Source organism: Siniperca chuatsi, linkage group LG17 (genome assembly GCF_020085105.1).
Source record: "Siniperca chuatsi isolate FFG_IHB_CAS linkage group LG17, ASM2008510v1, whole genome shotgun sequence".
Lineage (NCBI taxonomy): Eukaryota > Metazoa > Chordata > Actinopteri > Centrarchiformes > Sinipercidae > Siniperca > Siniperca chuatsi.
The window spans coordinates 9,231,303-9,255,769 of NC_058058.1; the positions used below are offsets into that span (position 1 = coordinate 9,231,303).

The following is a 24,467-nucleotide window of genomic DNA, read 5'->3' on the forward strand; positions in this document are numbered from 1 at the left end:
GTTATATTTGGGAGAAAGATATGAAGAAAATTATCTCTTTATTAATGGAGCATTTGTGGAGCATTAAAACCCCAAGGTGTGTCTTGTGTTAACGCAGTTTTCCTAAATCCAGCATGTGCAACTGTAAAACATTTGTACTCAACTTATTTGTACTCAACTGACAGTGAAAATGCTTTAATGCTTTCATTTTTATGCTTTAATGCTCTTTTGCAGTAATGTAGGTTGTTTAATTGACTTCCTCAACTTTAATACAAATCGTACAGTATAATTATACTTGTCTTACAATTGCCACTTATGAAAAATAAAACATAATTTTCTTTTCATTTCTACCCTTTGTTTTGTTGATTTTCATTTTCTTACTAATTTATTTTTAGTATGCCTGAGCAAAAACTCAGAATGATAAGCAGGAAGATGAAGCACAACCACCCACACACACATGCACACATACTTACTGTAAATATACTGTTTATTAATTAATTCTCAGAAAGACATGACAGGGAAACCCCTCAGAGCAGACCTTAAAACAAAAGAAGAAACCAGGAAGAAGACAGAGAAAACACTCCAACATACCGACAGCCACACCTGTGTGAGCTGATGCATGTTACGCACCACATACAAGAAATATGCTGAAACGACAGACAGACTTCCTCACACTGTCGCATAAATGATCTGTCATTCCCGGATCAGGAAAATGTCACAATCAAATACCATGAAGCACACGTGACCCATGACACAGACATGCAGGCAGACAAGTAGGCTGGGCCCTGTGTGACACTTGGTTTTGTTTATCTGTCTCCTACTTGAAATACCTGTACTGCATGTTCTTCCCTTGGAGATATTGTTGTTAACTAACTTTACGAAGTCTGTCCTTTGTCGGCCTTGAAAGGGATGCATGTAACTGGTTCAGTAGCTATTTATGAGATGGACATCAGTGTGTGGAGGTAGGAATGGTCAAATCAGAATTAAAATTGAAAGGGTGAGCTGCAGGGATACATTTTGGGACCTGTCTTTTTCACCATTTATATAAATGAAATTGTCTCTACTGTGTCTGACTGTAAAAATCATCTTTAGGCAGATGATACTGTTTTATACAGTGTTGCTGATCTGGCTAAAATCCAGATCTGGTGTTCAGGCTTTTGGTTACTTTGGTCCTGTTCTCTGGAGAAAACTTCTTGATGACCCTACATTTTTGAGGAGGTTGCCGTCAGGGGGTCATACCTATGTTTCCAGGGTCCTATGTTCCCAAGGTCCTATGTTCCCCAGCTCTATATTCCCTTAAAGGTGGGGTATACGATTCTAATCCAATACATGTCTTTTTGTCAAATTCAGCGAATATCTCCTCACGGTCCGCCAGCTGTCCGTTCAGTGTGTGCGATGAAAAAAACCTGGATGTTTATACACTGGCTCTGTAAATGCTAAACAAACAAAGTGGCTCGGACCGGGCCACACAACACTATTCCAGCCATTCCAGCCATGATTTGTTGTCAGGTAACGTTCAATGACTTGCCCACAGACATTCAGCTTACTTTCTAGTTTGTCACAATATGCTGTTGTTGTGATGTTAGCTATAGTAGCAGGAGAGTTGTGAGTATCGCTGTCTGGAGCTGGTGGGCTGGCTCTGGGAAACCATCTCGTCCTCATTGGCTGTTAGCTTTGCAGCAGCAATTGTAGCACAGTTTGCTAAACCACAACCTAGCTAACGTTAGTTATATTACTTGCTGTTTTGTTGTTCACTCTATATCATGGTATTTGTCATAGTATTGGATTTCTCCAGAATCGCATACCACACCTCTAACATAACACATAAGACACACTTTACATCTGTCTTCCTAGTGATTTAGAAGATTTACAATATTAAAGAAATCTGATTATTGATTAAAATTAGGGGTTAGGGATAACCCAAATAACCATGACTTTATCATAGAGTTTCAAATTATGGTTTGAAAGAGGAGACTCACATGATCACAGTAAGTTGAACCTCAGGAAATTACGTTGTACCATTCCAGAGCTACTTCTTCTCAAAGTTGTTCAGTTGCTCTTCTTCTGTTAAGAGTTTGTCTAGCCTTTTGTTGAGTTTTGATCATGTGTGTCTCCTGATATACAGTAAACTAACATTGTAAGAGATTGGTTAGGGCTATCTTTGCAGTTCAAATTGCAAAAGAACGAAGGGAGATGGACATTTCAAGTTCAAGACATTGGCAACTCATCAGTTACAACTCAGTCACTCGTCTTTTTCCACGTGATTTTTGCTACACTTCTGTTGTGGAAGAGATCTGCAAATGTCTGTGGCGATTTGTCTGTGTGCATCAGTAGCTAAACTGCCTACATACCACCAGTTGGCGGTAGCATTGCTGGGCTGGGTAGTAGTTGTGGCTGCAGTTGTACCGATGCAAGGCAGACTACGATGGAATCTTGGAGGGAAATTTCTAGGTTAACTACGACTCCTATGGTTCACTTTGAAGGAACATCCAATCGCTGAGTTTAAAATTCTGTCACATGAGCTGGTAACTGTGGGCAAGAGAGTTAACGGTGTTGCGAAAACTGAAAACAGAATGGCCAACTGCACGCGAGGTTGAATAATTTATTTCTTCGGATACTCATAATTTGGCAATCAAGTCTAAAAATGATATGTAACATAAAACTGAACCTATAGTTTCACCTGGGTTATGATGGCTGCTGTCAATGAGACAGGCCAGCCTTTTGGATCTTTGAACAACCCATGGGTAAGTAACGTTTGCTTTTTAAAAAAATAAATAAATGCAAGGTAACAAATTTACCTGAGTTGTAACTGATGACTTGTATGTATTTCCAGCTCTTGGAGTAACATACTTAGACTTTTCAGCCATGAATATCTATGTACTAATTTACAGATTTGTCTTCACATTTACAAATCTCAATATACTTCAAATCTGAATGCTTTGTTGCCAAAAGTTAGATGAGAAGATTGCTACAATTCTCAATGTGTTCTCTCAAGTTTCTGCTGGCTGACTGGCAACCTCGTGGTGACGAAAAGACTCCAGGAAGTTACTGCTCCCTGCCTAGAAATAGTCCTGCACATAATCCCCGTAAAAACCACAACTTGTTGATTTTAGACTTAAATGATTAAACACATTAACATAATATTTGTGTGCTTTATTGTGGTGATTTTCCATGAGGGCACGTGCAAATGCACCACACACACACACACACACACACACACACGGGGGGGGGCTTCAAACTGCCTTCTTCGCAAAACTGATTAAAATTGCCCTTCGTCATATTCCAGAAAGCGTTGAGCCTACACTTCCCAGGATCCTTTGAGGCGCGGCAGCAGCTGAGCGTTCCGGCTTGCCCGCAGCAAAGTGATGATAACACGCCGAACAAGGTACAATGAGAGAGCGTTGAGTTTTACATTTCGCCTGCTCCCTTGCGAGTGATGCCCAAATCGGTGGAGTAGCACAATGGCTGTCGAAGGTAAGGCGCTTCACCCTGTGCTGTCCACGGTGACATTTCCGTTTTTGTTTCCTTTTTAAAGATAACACACACTATAGAGTTACCATGATGATATGAGCTGTATGGTGTGCATGGTTCAACCCAGACACAGTCGGGTCAACTGTGAAAGCCTGTGATTGGGTGATGCTGCAGCCTGTGCTCTGTCCGCGTTAGCCTACACTGTCCTGGTAATCTTCTCCTATTATTACACTGTACAATTGAAGTGATACACCGCTGCTATTCACTGTCGTGGTCACACACCATAAAGACTTGTGTTAACGCGCAGCCTCTTTCTGTATTTATATTGTTAGTGTCTGTGTGTGCGCCTGGTCGTAAGCTCTGCGATTGGAGACAACACTGGTTAACAGGTCTGCGACCGAGGAGCGTCCAGTTCTTTTGCATGATCATCTCCGGTGTGCCGTGGTGCAATCTGTGTTCTCTGGAGTTTACCGGAGCCCTGCAGTGCTGAGATTTATATAGCAAGGACTCTTTTCTGAGAGATTAATTTAGTCTTTTCGATAATATTCACCGGGCTGATCTGTGTTGTGCGCCTCAGCCTGTTCCACAAGACCAGTCTGGTTGAGGCTGCTCATCTGGCAGCAGGTGGTGTGACATGTGGACCGGGGAAGTCACCCGCTTCTCCCCGTGATTGTCAAACAGTTAAGGTGCTCACTCCGGACGTTAGAGGTGACAGTGACAGTCAGAGACTCGGGATGCTCGGCCAATCTCCTCACCTTATCGGAGGCATCTTGTGGATCCAGAATCCTATGAGAGGTATGTTGGAGGAGGGTGCGGAGGGGGCAAACAGGCATGCAGTTGGTCTATCTCTCTTCCTCAAAGGCTTTTCCAACCAGTCCAGTGTGTGTTTGCCTATGCAGGTATGATTGGTATGAGACTGTGGCACTCCTACCCTAGATCAGGTTATTCATCTCTGACACCCATTACAGGACATTTTATAGACATTCCCCACATGTCATGCTGTTTGACCTGAACCGTCTCTCCTGTTCCTCTTCTGAGGTTTATAAAAGTGGACTTTTATTGTGTACTCTGTCCTGTTGTGTTTGCCAGTCAATATTTATATGTACATTGATATGACATTGATAGCACAGATTAAACAACAGGAAGAGCTGCATGCAGAGCAGTTTTTGCTGTTCTGCAGCATGACTTCTCATATTTTCCCACATTAAGGACCCAAAAATAGACACATGTGAAACAGTGAACTCCTGTTTTGCCAAATTGAATCCCAGGGTCTCCCTCTCCTCATATTTTACAGATTTTATTGCAACATTTGTACTATGAATGGGGGCAAATTAGCTGAGGTGTGAACCCTTTGATCACAGCAGTCATTCTCTCTCACCAGGCTAACTCATAATAAAGTAAAATAAGAAATATTCTACTTAAGGACCACCTGAAAGCCTCACAAGCTCCACTGCAGGTCTCTACCCCCGCCTCAACAACAACCGCTCTATTTGTGCCTTTTTAAGATTAAGACACGTCTTGTACAAGTTGTGCCCTTCGTGCTCTGACGCTGTAGCTTCTTTATGGTGCTGACAGCTGACCTACAGGTGTAAAGATATTGCCACCCATTTCGAAGCTTGAAATATGTCTTTAATGATATACAGTGAGCTCAGCAGCAGCCATCCTTCCAGCATATCGCCCTGCATAGTTTCATTCATGCATCTCCTGAGATTTGTCTTTCAAAGCAGTAAAGAAGACGGGTGCTGAAACTGCCTGCAGATGCATACTTTGTTCCAGAGCTGAATAGTTTATGCAGTTTTATCCATTTCTTCATCCCTTTCTCATCTTTTCTTATCCAGGCTAACACAGATGAATATTTTAATAGCATCTCTTTGTTTGATATAATAGTTATGGAGAAACATACTTCATCCTCTCCGCAGCCATGAAATTCCAAAATTATGATGCCACTTTAATTTTCACCTAACAATTTCACATTCATATCTTACAGAATTATCACCTCTCACAATTATTACTGTAACATACCAGAAACAGCGTAATGCACTTTTAGCAGTAGACACCTAAACACAGGTCAGATCAGATTTCGCTAGAGCAGCCAAAACATCCTATGCAGCCGTACACTGTGGCTGAAATACAATACTTTGAAATACTTTCTCCCTGAAGACATTGAGGATAGTGATCCGCTTCAGAGAGAAAAGTAGAATTATAGTCAGATAGAATTCAGTGGTAGAAAGTTACTAAGTATATTTACTGAAGAACTGTACTTTGAGATACTTGTACTTTACTTGAGTGTTTCCATTTTCTGCTACTTTATACTTCTACTCCACTACATTTCAGAGAGAAAGGGTTACTTTTCAGATTTGGATTTTAAATAAAAAACATACAATGAGCTTATAGAATACACAACATTAGCATTTTTTTGGGCTTGTGACCCTTCACCTTGTCATGTTTCAGATGTTTAGGAGTTGTTAGCAGCTTCACAAAAGAACATTTCCCCTCTAAACTTCTCAGATGGTTTCATGTAAAGGTTCTGTAAATGAGATTCTGAATATTAAATAGCAAATAGTTGCTTGCTGCATTATTAAAGATATAGTGGAGTAATGGCGTCCTGAGCAGAGGATGACGTCACACCCCCTCTGCCTGTGTTGTTATCGCAGCCTCTCTGTGCTCGGTTTATACAGCTGCACCGGCCGCGTGCACGTGAGTCTCTCGTGTGAAACTGTTCCTCTGTGAGGAGAGCTGGGGTTTTTTTCTCATCTAACTCGGTGAATTAAGGATTTATTTCAACCAAACCAGAGTTGGTGATTGTTGGAACAGTGGAAAGACTAACAAAGACGGTTTTGACGCTACACTACATTACTGTATATAAAATCGTTGAAACTAGTTCCACCTCCACCAGCTACAACAGCAAAATATTTCTTACGCATTATTGCATCAGTATTAACAACCTAATAATGTCATATTTAATAATATTTCAATGACATGGGGCCATTTTTCAGCAGAATGAGTATTTTTACTTTTGATACTTTCTGTAGATTGTGCTGCTAATAGTTCTGTATTTTTACTTAACAAGGATTTTGACAGACTTACTTTCAATGGAGTATTTTTACTGTAATGTATGTATTGATACGTTTACTTGATTTCAAGGATCTGAATACTTCTTCCGACACTGAGGATTTAACCATCTAAATTTATAATTTAGATTTTGTTCTGAAGTCGAGTAGTTCATTAGTGGGAAATTAATGAGTGACTATTTGTACAACTGACCAATCTTTTCATCAAGTAAAATCACATTATTTGGTTCCAGCTTCTCAAATGACATGGTTATCATTATAAATTGAATATGACGTTGAGGGTTTTATGACTCTTTTTTTTTTAGGCAAAAAGCAATTGTTTTCATTAAGTTTTATACATTTTATAGATTAAATGATTAATTGATTAATCAAAAAAGAAACAATAGATTGATTGTAAATAAAAGTAACTGTTACATGCAGCTCTATTAAATTGGCAGGTATAAGCATGTCAGGTATCATCCTATTTTTATCGTGTTTCTATCCCCTTCCCTCTAAGATGATACTTACTGATTGGTTTGCATAGTGCATTACTGATCTCCATTTCTAAATGTGCCACAGTTAGCTAAAAAGTCCTGGATCTAATTAAAACTGTTTTTGTTTATTTCCCTGCGGTACGAGCAAAGCTGTCCATGTGGATTCGACAAAGCTCACTGCACCACCATCACTTTTAATGTAAGATGTGACGTTTGAGCGCAATCACAACAACTCTGCATTGTCACTGTTTGCTGTTCCAATGCTCCACCAACCCCTCTAAGACATATAATATAGGTCAAGTATTTAATCATTTATAACACATGAGAAGACAATATGCTCTTTGAGAAACTAGCACTTTGGAGCGGGCTTTCGCTTAGCCGTGTTTGGCAAATACAGTCTGTGCAAGACGACAAAAAACTCCACAACTTTCTGCAAAGCTCTGTACTGATAATACTTAAAGCTAACAAGTGGTTTTGATTTATACTCTAGAGAAAAGTTTAATCAGGTTCTATATATAGAGTGAAAATTCATAATAGCTGCTTTTAGTTCAAATTCATAATCTGTTTAAGGAGCATTGCTCCTTTGTGCAAGCATCTTGTTTGTGTTTTGTAAAAATGAATACCCCATTGCGTGTTCTTTTAAAGTCTAGCCTGGAAATTAAATGCTTGAAGAAGATGTTGGTATTGGTGTGTCAGAAAAAATGTGAGGCCTTCCCTGACTCTTTTAACTACAAGAGGTGTAAGACAAGAGACAGAGAGTCGTGGGGATAGTTACATCATGAGCATGTTGGACAGTGAATCGGATGCCCTCTTTGAGACAGATTACATCATCAGTTAGTGAAGGTGTGTGGCTTGGTCAAACCCCCTTACACAGTAGTTGTTCACATGCAGTTGTATTTATGCAACGCAACTAATCACAGATGCAAATACAGATTCATCCTCCTGGAAGGCATTCATAGTGCTGTGCTCAGTTGTACATGTGAAAAGTGACAAATAGTCATACCCTGCTCTGTTCTCACCTCACACAATCCAACGTCGGAAAGGTGTGGGGGCGCTTTTTGACCATCTGACAAGCAGTTCTGATGGAGTATACTGACGCCTTAAGGCTGCGTTCAGACCAACAGTAGCATTGTGTCAAAAATGCAGTCTCCTCCATAGATTTCACTGAGACCACCACGTTGGCACAGCAGGGGTACTGACATAGAAGGCTGCGATAAAAAATTAAAACGCAGGGTTGTCTGGAAAGTTTGACCTGGCATTTTTTTCCCTAGCACAATCCAAAGTCACCCAGCAATGCACTTGGTGGGTCAATCAAACAAGCCCACACTGCAAGTAGAATGAATAGTGTAGCATCTTATCTTATCGTAATTCTGCTGTTTACTTTAAAAACGTCAGGACAGAGGAGCAAATTATTCCTGCTGTGATAACTTTCCAGAGTGGCGTCAAAGGGGTATAAACTGTTGTGCAGTGTCTCAGCATCTGATAAACCTTCCAACTGGACTTCATATTTTATCTTCTCATCGGCACCTGTAGCAACATTTTAATAGCACAGTGCTATTTAAGATAATGTTTTTAGGATTTGGTGGAATCAGACCAGGAAAACTGTGGTCATATGGTATGCATCTTAACCAGCGGATCACCAGACCTGCATTCATTTCAGTCTGAGCACAGTTTTCATGAATGCTTATGTCATTCTTATGTCAAATTAGACAGGCTATAAAAAGGCTATATGACCTTAGGGCAATAATAAAGAGCTAGGTTTCACATAAACATGTGACAGAAGCATGTGCATGTAGATACGCACGCACACACACACACACACACACACACACACATAGAACTGGACCCTATGTCCAGCCACAGCAGTGTTTACCCCCGTGGCAGATGTTGTTCATTTCACTCCTTCTCTCTTGCCTCTATGTGTCAAGCCTCCTTGATATGTCCTGCCCTGCTCTGCCCGCCTGTGCACCCATTCAGAAAACATTTCAAATCCAACCCCGGGATCTAGCCCAGGAATAGAATTAGTAGAACATACATTTTTATTTGAGTCGGTAGAATAGGATTACATCTTAGTCAAGTTAATCAGGAGTTGCTACGGTGAAAGAGCATCTTCCCAACCTTACTCAGCAGGAACTGGATTAAGATGACAGAAGATGTAGCAAATAGGAGAGCAGTGTTGTGTAATCATCCCTTGGGTGGACCTACAGCCATCTTTGATGCACCATACTAAAGTGCTGCTACGTGGAATTTCGAATGAGAGCTAAGCAGAAAATAAAAATAGGGAAAAAAGTAGTAGTGGGCACTGAGTTGTCCTCTAGCAATGTCAGCAGTCACATATTAGACTTGTACTCTCATCAACAGACTTACTTGCATCTCTTAACTTGTACCTGGAGAGAATCTGTCTAACAAATGTCAGGGGTTTACTCATTACAATGCTATTGGATCTGTGTCTGGCCTGAGCGCTTCAGCTGCCTCAGCTTGCATCACTGTGTCTGACTGTCAGCTGGAAAAGAATCCAAGGGATGGTGAAACCTATAGAGTCTAGTGCTCTTTTGGATAAACCTGACAGACTCTTTGTTTTCAAGCAACTGTAGTTTATTTTCACTTAGTTTAACCAGAATATGTGGGAATGGGCTCACTTGCACAAGTAAAACACCAAGACAGTTGACACCAAGGCAACAAATCCAAACTATAGAGCAAAAGGTGCAATAAATGTAATGTTGAGCATATAACATGGGTAAGCTTTTGTCACTACTGTTGTATGTTTTTTCTGAGAGACTCCTCAACTTCACCTTATCCTCCGCACTCCATAGATAAATTATATGGAACTTTATGTTATGCTGGTTTTGCACATTACCATACATTTTGTATGATATACTGTATGTATATAAGTAACTGTATATATTATTTTCATTTTTACTGTGTGTGTAACGTGGAGGGGGCTATAACTTCATTGTGCAGCCTTGTGTTGTAGAATGACAAATAAATGTACCTTGACCCTTGAACCGTGTTCAATTTCACTTAAAGTTTTGAACAAACAAGATATAACGTGATTTGATCTGAAGCCGTAGCTTGATATTTAGCATACAGACATGAAAGTGGTATTGAACGTCTCATCTAACTCTCAGTAACACAGCGAGTAAGCGTAGTTCCCAAAATGCCCATTCCAAAATGTTTCCTCATTCTTCAGTGGAGAACATTAATAGTGCTGATACTGTACCTTAACTTACAGAAGGCCAGTACAAGCAAGTTTGATGTAATTGGGTTACATAACCACAGCCCAGAATACTGAACACAGCCCAGCGGAGAAGATAAATCAATTAAAAAGTGCCGGTGTTGGGAATTGTAGTTATTTCCATATTCATGTCACACCTGCATTAAGACTTCTCACTCACCGTGTTGAAGTGTCACCTGTAGCCTCGGGATGCTTTGCGCTTCAGCTCAATCAACTTGAATTGTAAGCCACTTGCCATTTATGTATTTGACACACTTGCACATACTGAGGCAGAGTCACAGTGATGAAAGAGGGACAAGGTGTAGATCTGATGAATATGCAGGTGAGCAAAGGCAAAATGGTGAGAGGAGTTTGGAGTTGTGTTGTCTTTGTTTTATGCAGCATCTGACCTCTATTTGGGATTTTTTTTTTAATGCACTGCAACATTAACCTGGCTGACAGCGCGGGTCCTTGTCTGTGTCACCAAACAGGACAGAACAAAATCTACTGTACACAGTAACTTTATCGACCTTCATGAAGTATGAGCATCAGGCAGATTAAACAAGGGGGAAGAGATAAAAACTGCTGAAAGCTCCATTCAGTCATCAGCCATTTCACCACTGTAAAGCACTTCCAGCCTTTTGTGTGCCTCTCCTCTCTCTCTTTGTGCTTTTTGTGAAAATTCTGCATCATTTGGCACCCTGTTGTGTCAAGTGCAGAAACTTGGCGGTGTGACAGCTGCAGTCCCGGATGACCATGAAGTTCTCTGGGCTGTGTTCTGCTGACTGATTGAAGCTGCAGATCTAAGAGAGTTTGTGTGTCACTGAGTAGGCACAGATGGAGGGAGTCAATGTCAGGTGAACCCACTCATTATGTGGCATAGTGTAGCAGTGCCGCAGAGTTGATTATTTTGACAACCTTTACACATGCAGTATCTAGTTTTAGACAACAGTAATGAGATATATATACAGCTGCATGGCAATCTGGAATATTACTGTAAAGTGTAGACCAAAAACAGTTTATGGTAATTGTTACAGTGTTTTGAGGGGTTAATTAAAACACTAGTAATTTAATCAGGGACTTAGAGAAAAACAATGTGAGGGGGTACGATGAGCTCAGAGCAACTCAGATGAAATCTGCATAAAATCATAATGTTTGTATTAATAATTTGAAGCACAAGGTGGGTGCGGTAATCACTATAGTGTGTTCATATTATTGAGTATATTATCTGTTATACTGACATACTGAGGAACTTAAAATGGGTCAGTTAAACACAAATGCATGACTCAGAGGCAAAAAGTTAACTTAAAAGCAGAGTTTAAAACAAAACAATAACAGGGCTCAGCAACAGACAGGCAGTCAGCACAGGATACTGGAACAAAAAGGGCAAGGCAGGCAGGCAAAAAGTCCACAAAGACACGCAAAAGGTCATAACAAGCCAGGCTGGCAGGAACAAGACGGCTGGACTGCTGAAGCTGAGTAGCATAATAGACGATCTGGCAGGGAAAGGAGCAGCTAAATAAAGGCTGAATCCAAATTTGCAGACTCACAGAGCGAATGGGAGTGTTCCTGGGAAGTTCATGAGTGCCTTTGGCTGAAAAAATCCACAATTCGCCAAGTCCACAAGGGTCCTCAAGGGGACTGCCAACTTCCAGAAAGTCCACTTAGGGTGCACCAGAGTTTACTTGGAAGATTACCCCATAGTTCTGCTATATAAATTTGACTTGACTTGATAGTTCATAGCACTATGGATGTGACCATGTACAAAGAAATTCTAATAATAACAATAATAATGTACAGTGTTATGTAAGACATACGTTGTTTTCATTTTTTCATTGTAGTCTGGTTTGATATTGCACATACAGAAAACGCATATACTTCTTCATTTGGATTTTACGGTTATAATCTGCAAAGTTTGACAGGCAAAAGTTGCTTTTCATCCACCTATGATGTGACGTTGTTTGATGTGAATATAGGCCTAATATTAGCAGTGTTTAACAGCTCTTTACAGCTGTCAATACTGTACCATTAAGAACCATTTGGAAAAATACTTTGAAAGGGGTTACAGGGTGAGAAATTTAAATTTATATCCATGGAAACTGTTGAGGTCTGAAGTCTCCTCGTGGCCAGCGACTTGGCAGACTTGATTTCACAGTATGATGATGAACACATCATGGTACGTATGACAGAAGTCTGCAAAGGTTCAGTCTGCAAGTCCGGAGGGTGGAGAGTTGGATTTGGCTATACTGTACTGGGGAGCTGTAGAGGGGTTTTGGGGAAGGTACGCAGGCCGATGTGGAGGTCAGGTGATTTTCTTAATTAAGAAATGGCTGTCACCGTGACATTCAATAGTGTTTTATCCTCTCACATTTTAGAAGAACATAGCGATATTTCTACTGTGCCATCATGCTAATACTGTAATTCTTTTTCGTCAGTGCTGACATTGAGATACTTTGGACTGATCATCTTTATTGACCCTACACTGTAAAAACCATAAATGTGACATCTAAGCAAGCTAGAAAAGAACATGAAGAATACTTGTGAAACGCAATTGTGAAAATATGACTGTAGTTGTTGTTGCAATTAAAGTTGGTAATGCAAACTTTGCAGCCGGTTCAAAAGACATTTAAGATTTTGTCTTACTGCTGAGACCCAGAGAAATCTTTAACTTTCCAATTCATCTGCAATAGTTCCTGTTGTGGTCGCCAAAAAGAGGAAGTTTGTGTCTCTTATCAAATATTTATAGATGTTATTCAGCTCTAAATTAAGACATCTATTTTTGTCGTCCTTTTAGTGTCTGCCTTTGAAGCAGAGCACGTTAACGGCTTTATGCCTGGGCTACATGCTTCACAGCGAGCCAAAGTGAACAGCAGTTATATTTAGCTCAAATGTGTATGTGCTGTAAAGTGGGTCATTTCACTCTGTCTTCTTCTTTCTGGCTCTGTCTCTCTGACTCATTTTGTCTGTCTTTCTCATTCTCACTTTCTGTCCCTCCCTACAACTTTTTCTTTTCATCCTCTCTCACTTCATCCCTCTCTTTCACCTTTTTCTTTTTTTATCGTCCCTCGCTCTCCGCAGCTGAGAAATGTTCAAAGCTGAGCACATCTGCGCCTGCCTGACTCAGGACCAACCAATCATAGCTGATCTAGCCCCGGGGTTGGAGAGGGCTGTCTGTGAAGTTTGAACACAGTTAACTTTTGATAGGATGTCAGGGTGAATTAAGAGCCCCACTGAGACTCTAGCTGGCTGGATAACTTGTTACATGACTTCACTTTGATAGTTAGCCATGCAGTCAGTCCTCATTGTCTGAACAGCAGACATATGAACAGATAGGCTAACTAATGAGCATATAAGAGTAAAATTTGAGCATACAACTATGCCAAAGGCATCTTTACGTGGTCACTGTTACTTGTATGTTTCTTTTATTAATTAAGCGTATATGCTACCTACTGTTTTATTGTATTTAGTCTTCCAGTAATTGTGCAGGTTTTTCCTGAAACTCTATTCTCAGTCAGTTGAGACTAGTGAAAATCTTGTGTAGGCTTTGTATGCCTTAATGAATGCACTAAAGCCAGTAAGCCTAAAAGGACCTTGACAAGAATCCCTCCAGACATCATGTCTTGTTAGTAATCATGTGATAATTTTATGTATATTGTATATTTTATATATATATATAGTCTTAGTCTTAAATATAACCCTTGTTGCACCGACCTGCTAAGCTTGGAACCAAGACAAAGCTAACAGTTAAATAAAAACACAGAAAATTAGCTTAAGCCCATTAATTGGCATTTCACTTTGAGACTGTTTTAAACTTTTAGCCCACTAATGAACCTTATAGTGGCAACAAATTCATTCAAATTTATGCTTCAACAGAGTTGACCCACTGTTCAGTCAACGTTACCTTAGATCACCTGTGCCTTCTTGAATCAGATTGCAGAGCTGGCTCGTGAATTTTAATGTTGCAGAAACAGCCATAAACGGCAGGTCTATTAATGACTCGTGGATCTGTTAAGGTAACAGACTGATGCCCTACTTATTTCAGCATTTGAAACAGAAACACCTAAACCATGTGCGGCTTGAAGTAGAATACCTAGTTGGCTTACGTAACCAGGTGCTCTCATTCCTCTGAAAGCAAAACCACCCATTCTGTCTGACACTTCAAATCAGCTCAGTAAACTGAAGATTGCTGCAACATGTTATTGAAAGAATGACACTTTCATACAGCAGGAAGCACTGAGATTTCACAGATTTCTCTCTGAGCGGAACATAGCATTAACTTCTTTAATTCTGCTCTTTGTGTCTACTTAGGCTCAAGGACGTTTCACAAGCAGCCTCAAATGAACTTTGCCTGTAAAGTTTTAGTAAATTAATCATTAGACTCAAACTAAGACGCCATGTTCTAAAGAGCTTTGAAGAAGAATAAACAAAAAAGAAGATATCATCTATACACATCTCCTCTTTCTCCTGAATATAATCTCACTGAGCAGCAAGCTCTTCCTTCAGGCTCCTGTCCAAAACATTCTATACTGAAGGCGATGTGCTTCTCTCCCAGTCTCTTTCCACCCTTCAAAGCTATTCTAATTAGTACTTTAGTAAGCGTGTAACAAGGATCTGACTGTGTCTTCTGTCCCCCACTGATGGAGATACTCTTCAGGTCCTCAGGGGAGACAGCTGAGCAGACGCACTCTCCTCACACATTCACACACTCTTCTCACATTTTTTCTAAATTGGAGAGCTGAGGCTGGACTCAATTGACACCCCATGCAGATTTGCTAGGCTTGCTTACTTTTCCAGAGCAGACTGGGTGAGAATTAGCAATGCATGCAGTGTTAGGAAGGCATTTTAGGAGTTTGTGTGTGCATCTTTGTCTGTGTATGCACACACGCAGGCTTGTGTACAAGTGCATGTAAATCATTGTGGATGCAAATTTGTGCATGCATGCATGCATGAGTGTGTGTGAGCTGATTGGAGATGACAGATGGAGGAAGCTGACCAGCACTGTGAAAAAGATGTGCCAATCCACACATTAATTCCTGAACTGCTTAGTTATTTTCAGTGTTTTCAGTGATTTCTGATTCAGCTCCAAGCCACTGTTAACATATAAAAAGAAAAACAGCTGCGCGGATGACTGAAATGTCGTTTTGCTGCGATGCTGCCAGTCTTGGTGCCAGACCACCTCTTCAAATTCCCAAGAGCATCTGTTGGCACAGTTGGTTTGGTTTGGGAAATTAATGCACCCACGTCCTTCCTGTCCCGTGTACATGCCTATTAGCGGATTGTGATTAGCTTCACCATTTTGCTAAACGTGCTGGAAGCAGGCAAAAGAACAAAGGTCTCATAGCCGCAGTGCAGAGTTGGTACAATCTCCACAGTCATCTGGCCTGGCTTACCCTGGCCTCTGCCTCCAGGCATTGTTTCTGGGTCATACAGTTGATTCTCTTCGCAAACAATTCATTCTGCTCCACTTTGAGAGTCAGCCAAAGAGAAAGAGATCACTATAAGCCTGAGCGCCCACACAGAGCAAACTTCACTTCTGATTATGGACCCACTACTGGTTTCACTTTGAACCAGCTCAGGCTGTGAAACACAGGCTCTGGCGTTTGCACAGGAAAAACACCATTTGGCTTCTTTCATCTCATCGTTTGAAACATGCATTTTGTTTCAACTGGGTTTCTACCATAGGTGTGATTTTATGGGGAGGTAGAGACCCATGTCAACCCAAATAATTGCATAGAAATTATTTACCTCCCTATATTACCCTATTAAGTGTTGAGTTAAAAGAGTTGGCCATTCAGTGATCTGACTTACTGAAACCTCACAGTATAGCTAACATTTAACATTTAAGTAACAGAGTAAACATAAATGTCAGGCTGCAACCGAGTTACACAGCTGATTTAGTGAGCAGGAAGTCAGCAGCTCCTTAAAATGTAACCATATTAGACCTTAAACTATTAATGACTTAAATGTGAACCTATGATATTCTAATATCAGCATAAGCATTTCATCTGATTTATGTTCAATCAATAATCAGTGATTTGCTTGCTGTTCTGTGGTCAGTGGCGGAAAGTAACTAAGTACATTTACTCTAGTACTGTACTTAAGTACAATTTTGAGGTACTTGAAATATTGTACTTCTTACTACATTATTTAACAGCTACAGTTACTTTTCAGATTAAGAAAAAATACATATAAGCTTATAAAATACAACATATTGTTAAAGATTAAGCCAGTGGTTTCCAACCTATTTGGCTTGTGACTGTAACTTCTCACGTGGTTTCATTTAAATAGTTTTTCAAAAGCCAAAGAGATCAAATTATTCTGTATTTCACAAAAAAAAGATTAGAGAAAAGTCCAAAAAGTGAAAACAGATTTTCAGAACTTAGTTTTTTCTTCTTTCCTCTTCTTGAGTTCTTCTTCCGCCACTGTCTGTGGTTTACTTTACCTCTAGAGCTGAAACAATTAGTCAAGTAATCAATTAGTCAATCGACAGAAAATTAATCAGCCACTATTTTAATAATCGTTTAAGTAATTTTTTTAAGGCAAAAATGCCCCAAGAAATTCTCTGGTTGCAGCTTCTCCAATGTGAGGATTTGCTGGTTTTCCCTGTTTTTTATAATTGTAAACTGAATATGTTTGACACTATTGATTGTCTTCAGCAGCACTCACCTGGTCCAGAATCCCAGTGTAATAATACAAGAAAAAAATGATTAAGCAGCATATCCCAATTACGTGCTCTTCCACACACACACATACAGTGTTTTTGTCGGCTGGTATTTTTCAAATTCGATGGTTGGTAATGGCTCCTTGTTCGAAACCATGTACAGCAATTAAGAGAGACAGTGTTATGTAAGACTAATCCAATTCTTTATTAATCTTCCTCTCAATAATAGGATTGCATTTGGCCGTGCAGGGATGGCGCTGTTCTTTAACACTTCCATGTGTGCTTCATTCATTTTCTCCCCTCATTTCCCCCTGTTTTACTGAATCTCATTGAGAGGGGAAAAAAAGAGAGCGAGAGAAAGGATGCAGACATCCTCCCTCATCTATCTCTCTTCCCTCACGATGCTTGCACGGCGCATGTCAGGGAGGAGAGAGGGAAGAATGTAATGGTGCTATTTATAGTAACTGTTGCCGTTGAAAAAAAAAAAAAGCATTTCTGTATCTCCAAGCCCCCCATCCACCCACCCTTCCTCCCTTTTAAAGGATAGTGAGAAATGCAACTGTCCTCCCTCTGTTTGCTGTTGTGTTCCTCCACTTTCTTAACCCTTCTCATCATCATGTCATCATCTATCCCTCTATTCCTAGTCTGCTTGTACCATTTTTTAGATGCTTTGGGCAGAGGATGTATAATTCATTTCTCCTCCAGAGTTGTTGCACACCTCTCGTGAACAAGGTTATTATAGTTTTGCATTTTTCCCCTTGAGAAATGTTTCACATATTTTATCACCTTCCATTACTACAAGGCACTTGCTTTTATCTGTGACACAGTCGTATTCAAAGTAATCCCAAATGGGACTCTGGTGCTTTCTCCCGACTTTCGTCGCCGCCATGATGCCTGGTGGACAAATTGGCAACACGTCACGAACCGTGAGGTGTCGACAGCTGGCGTAAAACTGACACAGCTAAAGAACTGGAAGATAGATTTCATATCCACCTGAAATACTAGACAAAGACCAAACTAAGGACATTTTCTCTATTATAATTATAATTATAATAATAATAATTGTTTTTTTGTAAAGCCTCGTTTTTATTTTTATTTCAGTTTTCGTTAACGATAACCTTGGTCGTGAATTGAGTCAGGGACGAGGAGGAGAGGGGAAAGAGTGAGCTGGAAAGAGAGGAGAGAGGAATGAAGAGGCATTGAGGGAGCAATGCTTCGTGCTATGCATCTCAAGTTGGCCTTGTTTAAAACATGGCCCACTCGTGTAGATTCTCTGTGTTTATATCAGTTTCTTATCAGGGATCAAAACAGAGCAGGTCTGCAGCTGTGCTGTGTTGATCCGTCCATCCACAATTAAATCTGTTAGTCAGTGTTATTCTGCTAAATGCTCTTTTGACTCTGGAAAGCAAACTTTCAGGGTGATCAATTCTGTATACCCTTTCCACCTCACAGAGAAAAGTACATAAGAAAGAATATTTTTGTACAGTGTTGGAAGAAGTATTCATCTTTTACTAAGTAAAAGTTCCAGCAAAACACTGTGAAAACACCCCCTTACAAGTAAAAGTCCTGCATTCAAACCCTTACTTAAGTAGAAGTACAGAAGTATTATCAGCAAAATGTGCGTAATGCATCAAAGTAAAAATACTCATTCTGCAGAAAAATGGTCCCTGTGATTGATATTAGTATATATCACATTATTAAATTGTGACACATCAGTGCATAAGCTGGTCAATGTGGAGCTAGTTTTACAGCAACCCAACCTAGGGTTCAATATAAAACTGAGAGGTACCACTGCAACCACTGTTAATCTTTAACAATCTATTGTATTTTATAAGCTTATCATATGTCTTTTATGTAAAACTGAAGTAACTATCTGTCAAATAAATGTAGTGGAGTAAAAAGTGCAATATTTCCCTTTGAAATTTAGTGGAATAGAAGTATAAAGAAACATAGTAGGAACACTCGAGTACCTGGAAATTTGAACTTAAGTACAGTACTTGAGTATATGTACTTTCCACCTCTGTTGTTGTTCTATTTCTCCTTTTTTGGCATTCTTGCAGTGTGCGACTCGCAGTGAAATCCGAAGCATACATTCCTACATCTCCAATTTGAGTCCTTCAACAGAAAACTGTGCAGGGTTCAGTGCTTTCTGACAGCATGCATAACAAATACTCTGGTGTCCCCAGAATAATCAATGAAAATGTAGAAGAAGTGATTTTTAAAATTGGGCCTGAAACTTTTTCAATACAATGCTGAGAGGAGGCTGTGATTTAAGGTCATGGGGGTGGACATTTCTCTGAGAGGTGTGCTTTGAATGAATACGATTTGCAGTGCATTTGTTCACTGAATCATATTGAGTTTCTACATTGTTTCCGAGATGTACATCATGTCATTGGAGGAGGAGGATGGCAGGACCACCTACAATAGATTTCACACTCCTGCTCCTGTTATATGGAATGACAGCACAGATGTTGCTGTGTTATTGTCTTGTTCCAATCATTCAGAACTGTGTCAGAGTTGTTGTAATTGCTCGGCAACAGTGGCCTGACATAAGTCCCTAATTGGCTGTTTTCCTGGGCTTGCTGGGCCTGCCAGCAAATGGACTGAATTTTTTTTTTTGTTTGTTTGTTTGGCTGTCATCTTTCAATTCTCAGCCAACACCAATTTTGTCCATCGGTGATATCACGGACATTTAAACATTTATCTATTTATTTATTTATCGTAAGCTTTTATAGGATTCATTCTGAAGTGTTTTGTTATAGACCGTTAATGTATGTGCTTTTCTTGCAGATTTTCTATTCTGTTTTCAAGTTCATTCTCGCTCTCTTTTAGACCATTAAGCAAAGCAGAATGTGCAGCCTTTGAAAAACATTGCTCTGACCTTTTTAATACGTAGAAGTCGAAGCAGCCTTCAGGTGTGATGAAAAGGGTCTTTGGCTCCCATTCCTCATAAATGAGCCGCCGGTGTTTCTAGAACAAGTGGGCAGATTGCATGATGACAAATGGCCTATTTCAGTGACACCTCACAACTCGCTGCTAGCTGTCGCTTCTACGCCTGCATCACAGACTGATGAGACTAAAATAGTGCCTCAGCCTGACACTTCCTATGAAAAACAAAACTAAAAATAATCACTTGGAGTAAATGGCAAAGTGGTACCATACAGGTTTATAAGAAGGAATTGAAGCCTTCTGCTGATATGTGACTTTTGTCCTTCATCTCCTGAAAGCTCCAGTCTATAGTATACAGCCTCCACTGAAACATAATCACCCTTACCTGGAAAGTAAATTTAAGTTGTCTGCCTGAGATTTGAACTTGACTGCCAATTTGTCATAAGTAAGAGTTTTATTTGGATTTATAGCTGTAAAATAATGGCCCCATTTGCTTTTTTGCTGCACTTTTTTATTCTAACAAAACACAACAGCAATTACTTCCACTGAATAGATGTTTCTTCAATTTATGCAACTTAAACATCCACAAAATCTATGCAAAACCATGCTTTATTTAATTTGTATTTGTGTATTCTGGATTTGATATATATGCACGTCTGGCGTGTCCCAAGTGCATACTGCATGCTAATTCAGGGTTTTGAATAAATATATGTTGACAGTGAAAAAACAGACAACATACTCAATGATAGTATTAATCCTAAATTCCCTTTATTTTTGAGTGTGATGTCGGTGGACACTATTGTCTCACATTGAAATGCACAACAGATGTGGAAGAACTCCTGACAACTGTAAAACAGATAGTGTTAGACTGCTCCATAAATATCCCTGAAAGTACATTTTGGAAAAACATTTAGCTTTCTCTGTTAAAGCGAGACGATGTAACTTGCTGAAGCAAAGGTCACGATGGCAGCATAATGGTAAATTGTAAAATGTAGCTTTACAGAAGCAGTTAGAGAAGCAAGTAGAGAAGAGTCATAAAGCCAGCAAACTGACTCAGTAACAAAGTTTGCTAACCATAGTTAACATTAACCATTAACAGCTACTGGCCATACCAGACCAGGTGAGGATAAAGCAGCAAAACACCTGAGTGTATTGAGTTGAGCAGGGGTGTTTTTTTTTATTGCTGATGAATTCAACTTTCCATTTGTAACAGGAAGAATGTCAAAAGTTAAATTTAAGTTTCCAAATTTGAAATTGGTAGTAGTCTTCCCAAGTCCCACTTTAAATAACTTTATTTCTCAGTACACGATTTGTATCTTTATTATTATTTGCCTGGTGTCATTTGATGGTTAAATACATTGAGTTCTTGTATATTATCTGCAAAAACAGTATACTATTTTACAGACTGTATGGTATTAGTATGTAGTATTGAATTGGGACTCAGTGGCTACTCACCTTCCATTTATCATTATCTGCTGCCATCTAGTGGAATGTTTGCTGTATAGCATTCAGTGTGGGAAGATTCAACATATCACAGATGGATATATCACCAGTAGACCTAGTAACATGAGGTTATAAAGCAGTTGGAAAGCACCTTAGATAAGAGATCCTTTTAAAAAGTGATTTGGGATACTATTAAGCAGATCATATAGTGATATTTTGGAAGCCAAAAGTACTGAAAAGCATTTATATTTAAGCTTTTCTACTTAAATACATTAAAGTAACTACAACCTAAGTGATCTGGATACATAAAAGGTATTATGTACTAATTTAGTCATACTTTCAGAAAATATACTTGAGTGTACTTTTCTACCCTTACCCATCGCTCATTCAATCATTTATTTTGCTTTCTTGCCCACACAGCTGTTCACTGCAACCTGAGCCAGAATGGCATCGACCACCAAATGTGCCCGGAGGATGTGACGTCACAGCTGGAGGAAGAGGAGGAGTCAGTGGACGCGGGGGCTGTGCTGCTGGACGACGACAGCCCGAGCTACCAGGACGTCAGCCCCCCCATGTACCAGCGCCGTTCGCCACCACACCGCTCGGTCTCTGAGTCTGAGCTGTCACGGGTAAGAGTTGGTCCGAAAGCACCATTTGCAGAAAAAGTATTTCCAGAGAGCATGGAAATCAACTTCATGCCAGTGCAGTCCACTCTCATCACAAATAATTCTTTAGATTAAGTTCTTAACTTTGGGGAAATTGCCATATAAGGCCATCATGTGTCAGATATACATTTTATTATAGCATCTTTCAAATTATTCAGATTTCAGTGTTTGTTTGTAGAAAAATTAGATAATCCTGGTGAAAATTATTAGCACATTCATCCCCGTGTCCCACTGCCATAGTGTCTTTTGTGATACTACCACTTGAGGGCAGCAAAGACAGAAATGTTGAAATTCTACACATGATTGTGTGAAGAAATCAGGTCAGCAATTGACTCTACTGATTAATGTTACACTGAATGGTATCCTATGAGTTCAGTGGTGGAGGGTAACTAAGTATATTTAACTTTTATTTTATACTTGAGTGCAATTTTGAAGTACCACAACATTTATTTGGCAGCTGTAGTCACTAGTTACTTTGCAGATTCAGATTATTAATACAAAATATAATCAAGAAAAACATTCAGATGTATTATTACAAATTAAGCAACCCAGCAGTATATAAAGTAGTTACTTGCTTACCCATTAATGCGTTAATAAGTATAATCCAATTACATAGTAGAAATTATTCTGAAGTGGGTAATTCTGCATAATGAGAATCCTACTTTTGATTTTGATACTATAAGTACATTTTGCTGCTAATACTTTTGTACTTCTACCCAAATGTATTTCTACATTGTTGACATTGGTACTTTTACTTAAGTACTGGTACTTAAGTACCTTGTTGACAGTGCATTTCCACTGTACTGGTAATTGACCACTGTGTGTTACTGGATGGCCTAAACTTCCCAGTTTGTCTTCAGTTTAAATAACAGAAACCTTAGTCTGACTAAAATGTACAGTAGGCTGAAGCACTAGGCACCTGCAATAATAAACCCAAAGAGTTGGAAATGGGATGCATTTTTTACTTTACTTTCAAGTTTCAATCAATAACAGATAACAGTAAAAACATGAAATGATTTTCTGAATTTCAGTCACTTATGGCGTAATGCTATATTTATTTCGTTATATACGTAGGATTTTAAAGCATTCATTCATTTAGTTGTTTATTTTGGCCACATGGGGGCAGCAGAACAAGCAACAACAAAAAACTGACAAGTTATCAAGGTGATAATACAGCTGTTATGGCTAACTTGTTAGCAAACAGTTGGCAGTTTATACATCCAGCAGACACGGAGCAGCATTAGCATTCATTTGGAGTCGTGTTTCTGGCCATCTGACAAATGTAAGTCCAATAGTCACTCTCGTTTTAGCTTTTGTTTTGGTCTTCACCAACTCCTGAGGGAAATATCTGGCTCTTTTAAATGCTCCACTGTGTTCACCAGCTAGATGCTAACATTGTGTGGTTGTTGTTTGGTGCTGGTAAGGTAGCATACAATGGGTTTATCAGTATTTGAGTGGTGAGACTGACCCAAAACAGTGAAGTTGCTGGCTGTAAAACTTAAACAATCTGCTGAAAGATGTTAAATACCATCAGGTCAAATTGTCAATTTGTCTAATACTTGCAAAACTTATCCTGTCATCCTCTGTTGTAGTTTGTGATTAGTGCTAACTAGCAAATGTTAGCATGCTAACATGCTAAATTATGATTGTTAACATGGTAAACCCTATACCTGCTAAACATCAACATGTTAGCATTGTCATTGTGAGCATGTTAGCAAGCACCGCTGTGCCTAGCCTAAGTATACCTAAACAGAGGAGCTAGCATGGCTGTAGACACTTGTAGTCATGTTTACCTATTAATTACACCGCAATGCACTGTGGTGGTTTCATTACCTTTTATAACACCCTTACTTGGTACTAAATTGATTGTATATGTGGTCAAATTACAGTCTGTGCACAAAAATATCCTTGTACTGTAATTTGACTGCTTGCCACACACAAAACAAATCAACCACCCACTTAAAAAAATAATCCCCTATGTTCCACACATCTTCCTCTTCAGTATAAACAAAGAATTTAACAGGAAATAAATAAGGAAAGACAAGCTGTTGTTTCAGGCGGTGTTTCAACTCTTCCTCAGTGTTTCTGATAAAAGATCAAAGGATCCATCATCAGAAATGCAGAATAAATTCCTTACTTCCTCTTCCAGAAATAGACTGTGGTTGGGATAGTGGGAGCGGACGGAGTGATCGCTCCTGACGCACACACACTCTCATATTCTCTTTTCTCTGTGTAAAATCTGTGGTACTCAGCTGTCAATCAAAACAAGTGGAAGAACTTTGAGTCAGACACAGTCCTCTGTGTAAACCCTGGATGAGCTTTTGAAATACCAGACTGACAGTCAGACCTGGGTTCAATTAGTGCAAACACACGCACACACTCTTAGAGTGGAGATGCTCAGTTCTTTCTGTATTGAGCTGTAACTGTAAGTTAATATGTGATGATTCTGATACACAGTATCTGTAACATACTATCTGTGAAGTGTGGTGGTTTGGACATCATCGTGTAATTTTATATCCCGGCATCATTCTGTTAGAAGCAGCGGCTAAGTCTAAATTGCATCAGAGACCTGGAGGACGTTCTGTATTAGCTGAAACAATT

At 39.6% G+C, this 24,467-nt stretch overlaps 1 protein-coding gene across 4 annotated transcripts in view; it reads left to right on the plus strand.

The window, feature by feature from the left end:
• The first annotated feature begins 3,241 nt into the window (after positions 1-3,241).
• samd12 (sterile alpha motif domain containing 12) overlaps positions 3,242-24,467 on the plus strand; it is a 95,899-nt gene continuing 74,673 nt past the window's right edge. Inside the window, exons 1-2 of one of the 4 annotated variants that reach the window (XM_044170617.1) lie at positions 3,242-3,453; positions 21,622-21,830. In XM_044170617.1, the coding sequence (XP_044026552.1) occupies positions 3,441-3,453; positions 21,622-21,830 (222 nt within the window). In that variant the 5' untranslated portion in view covers positions 3,242-3,440. Of the gene's footprint in view, positions 3,454-3,540; positions 4,246-21,621; positions 21,831-24,467 lie in introns of those variants that run through there. The other 3 variants (XM_044170620.1, XM_044170616.1, XM_044170618.1) reach the window with 3 other exon arrangements.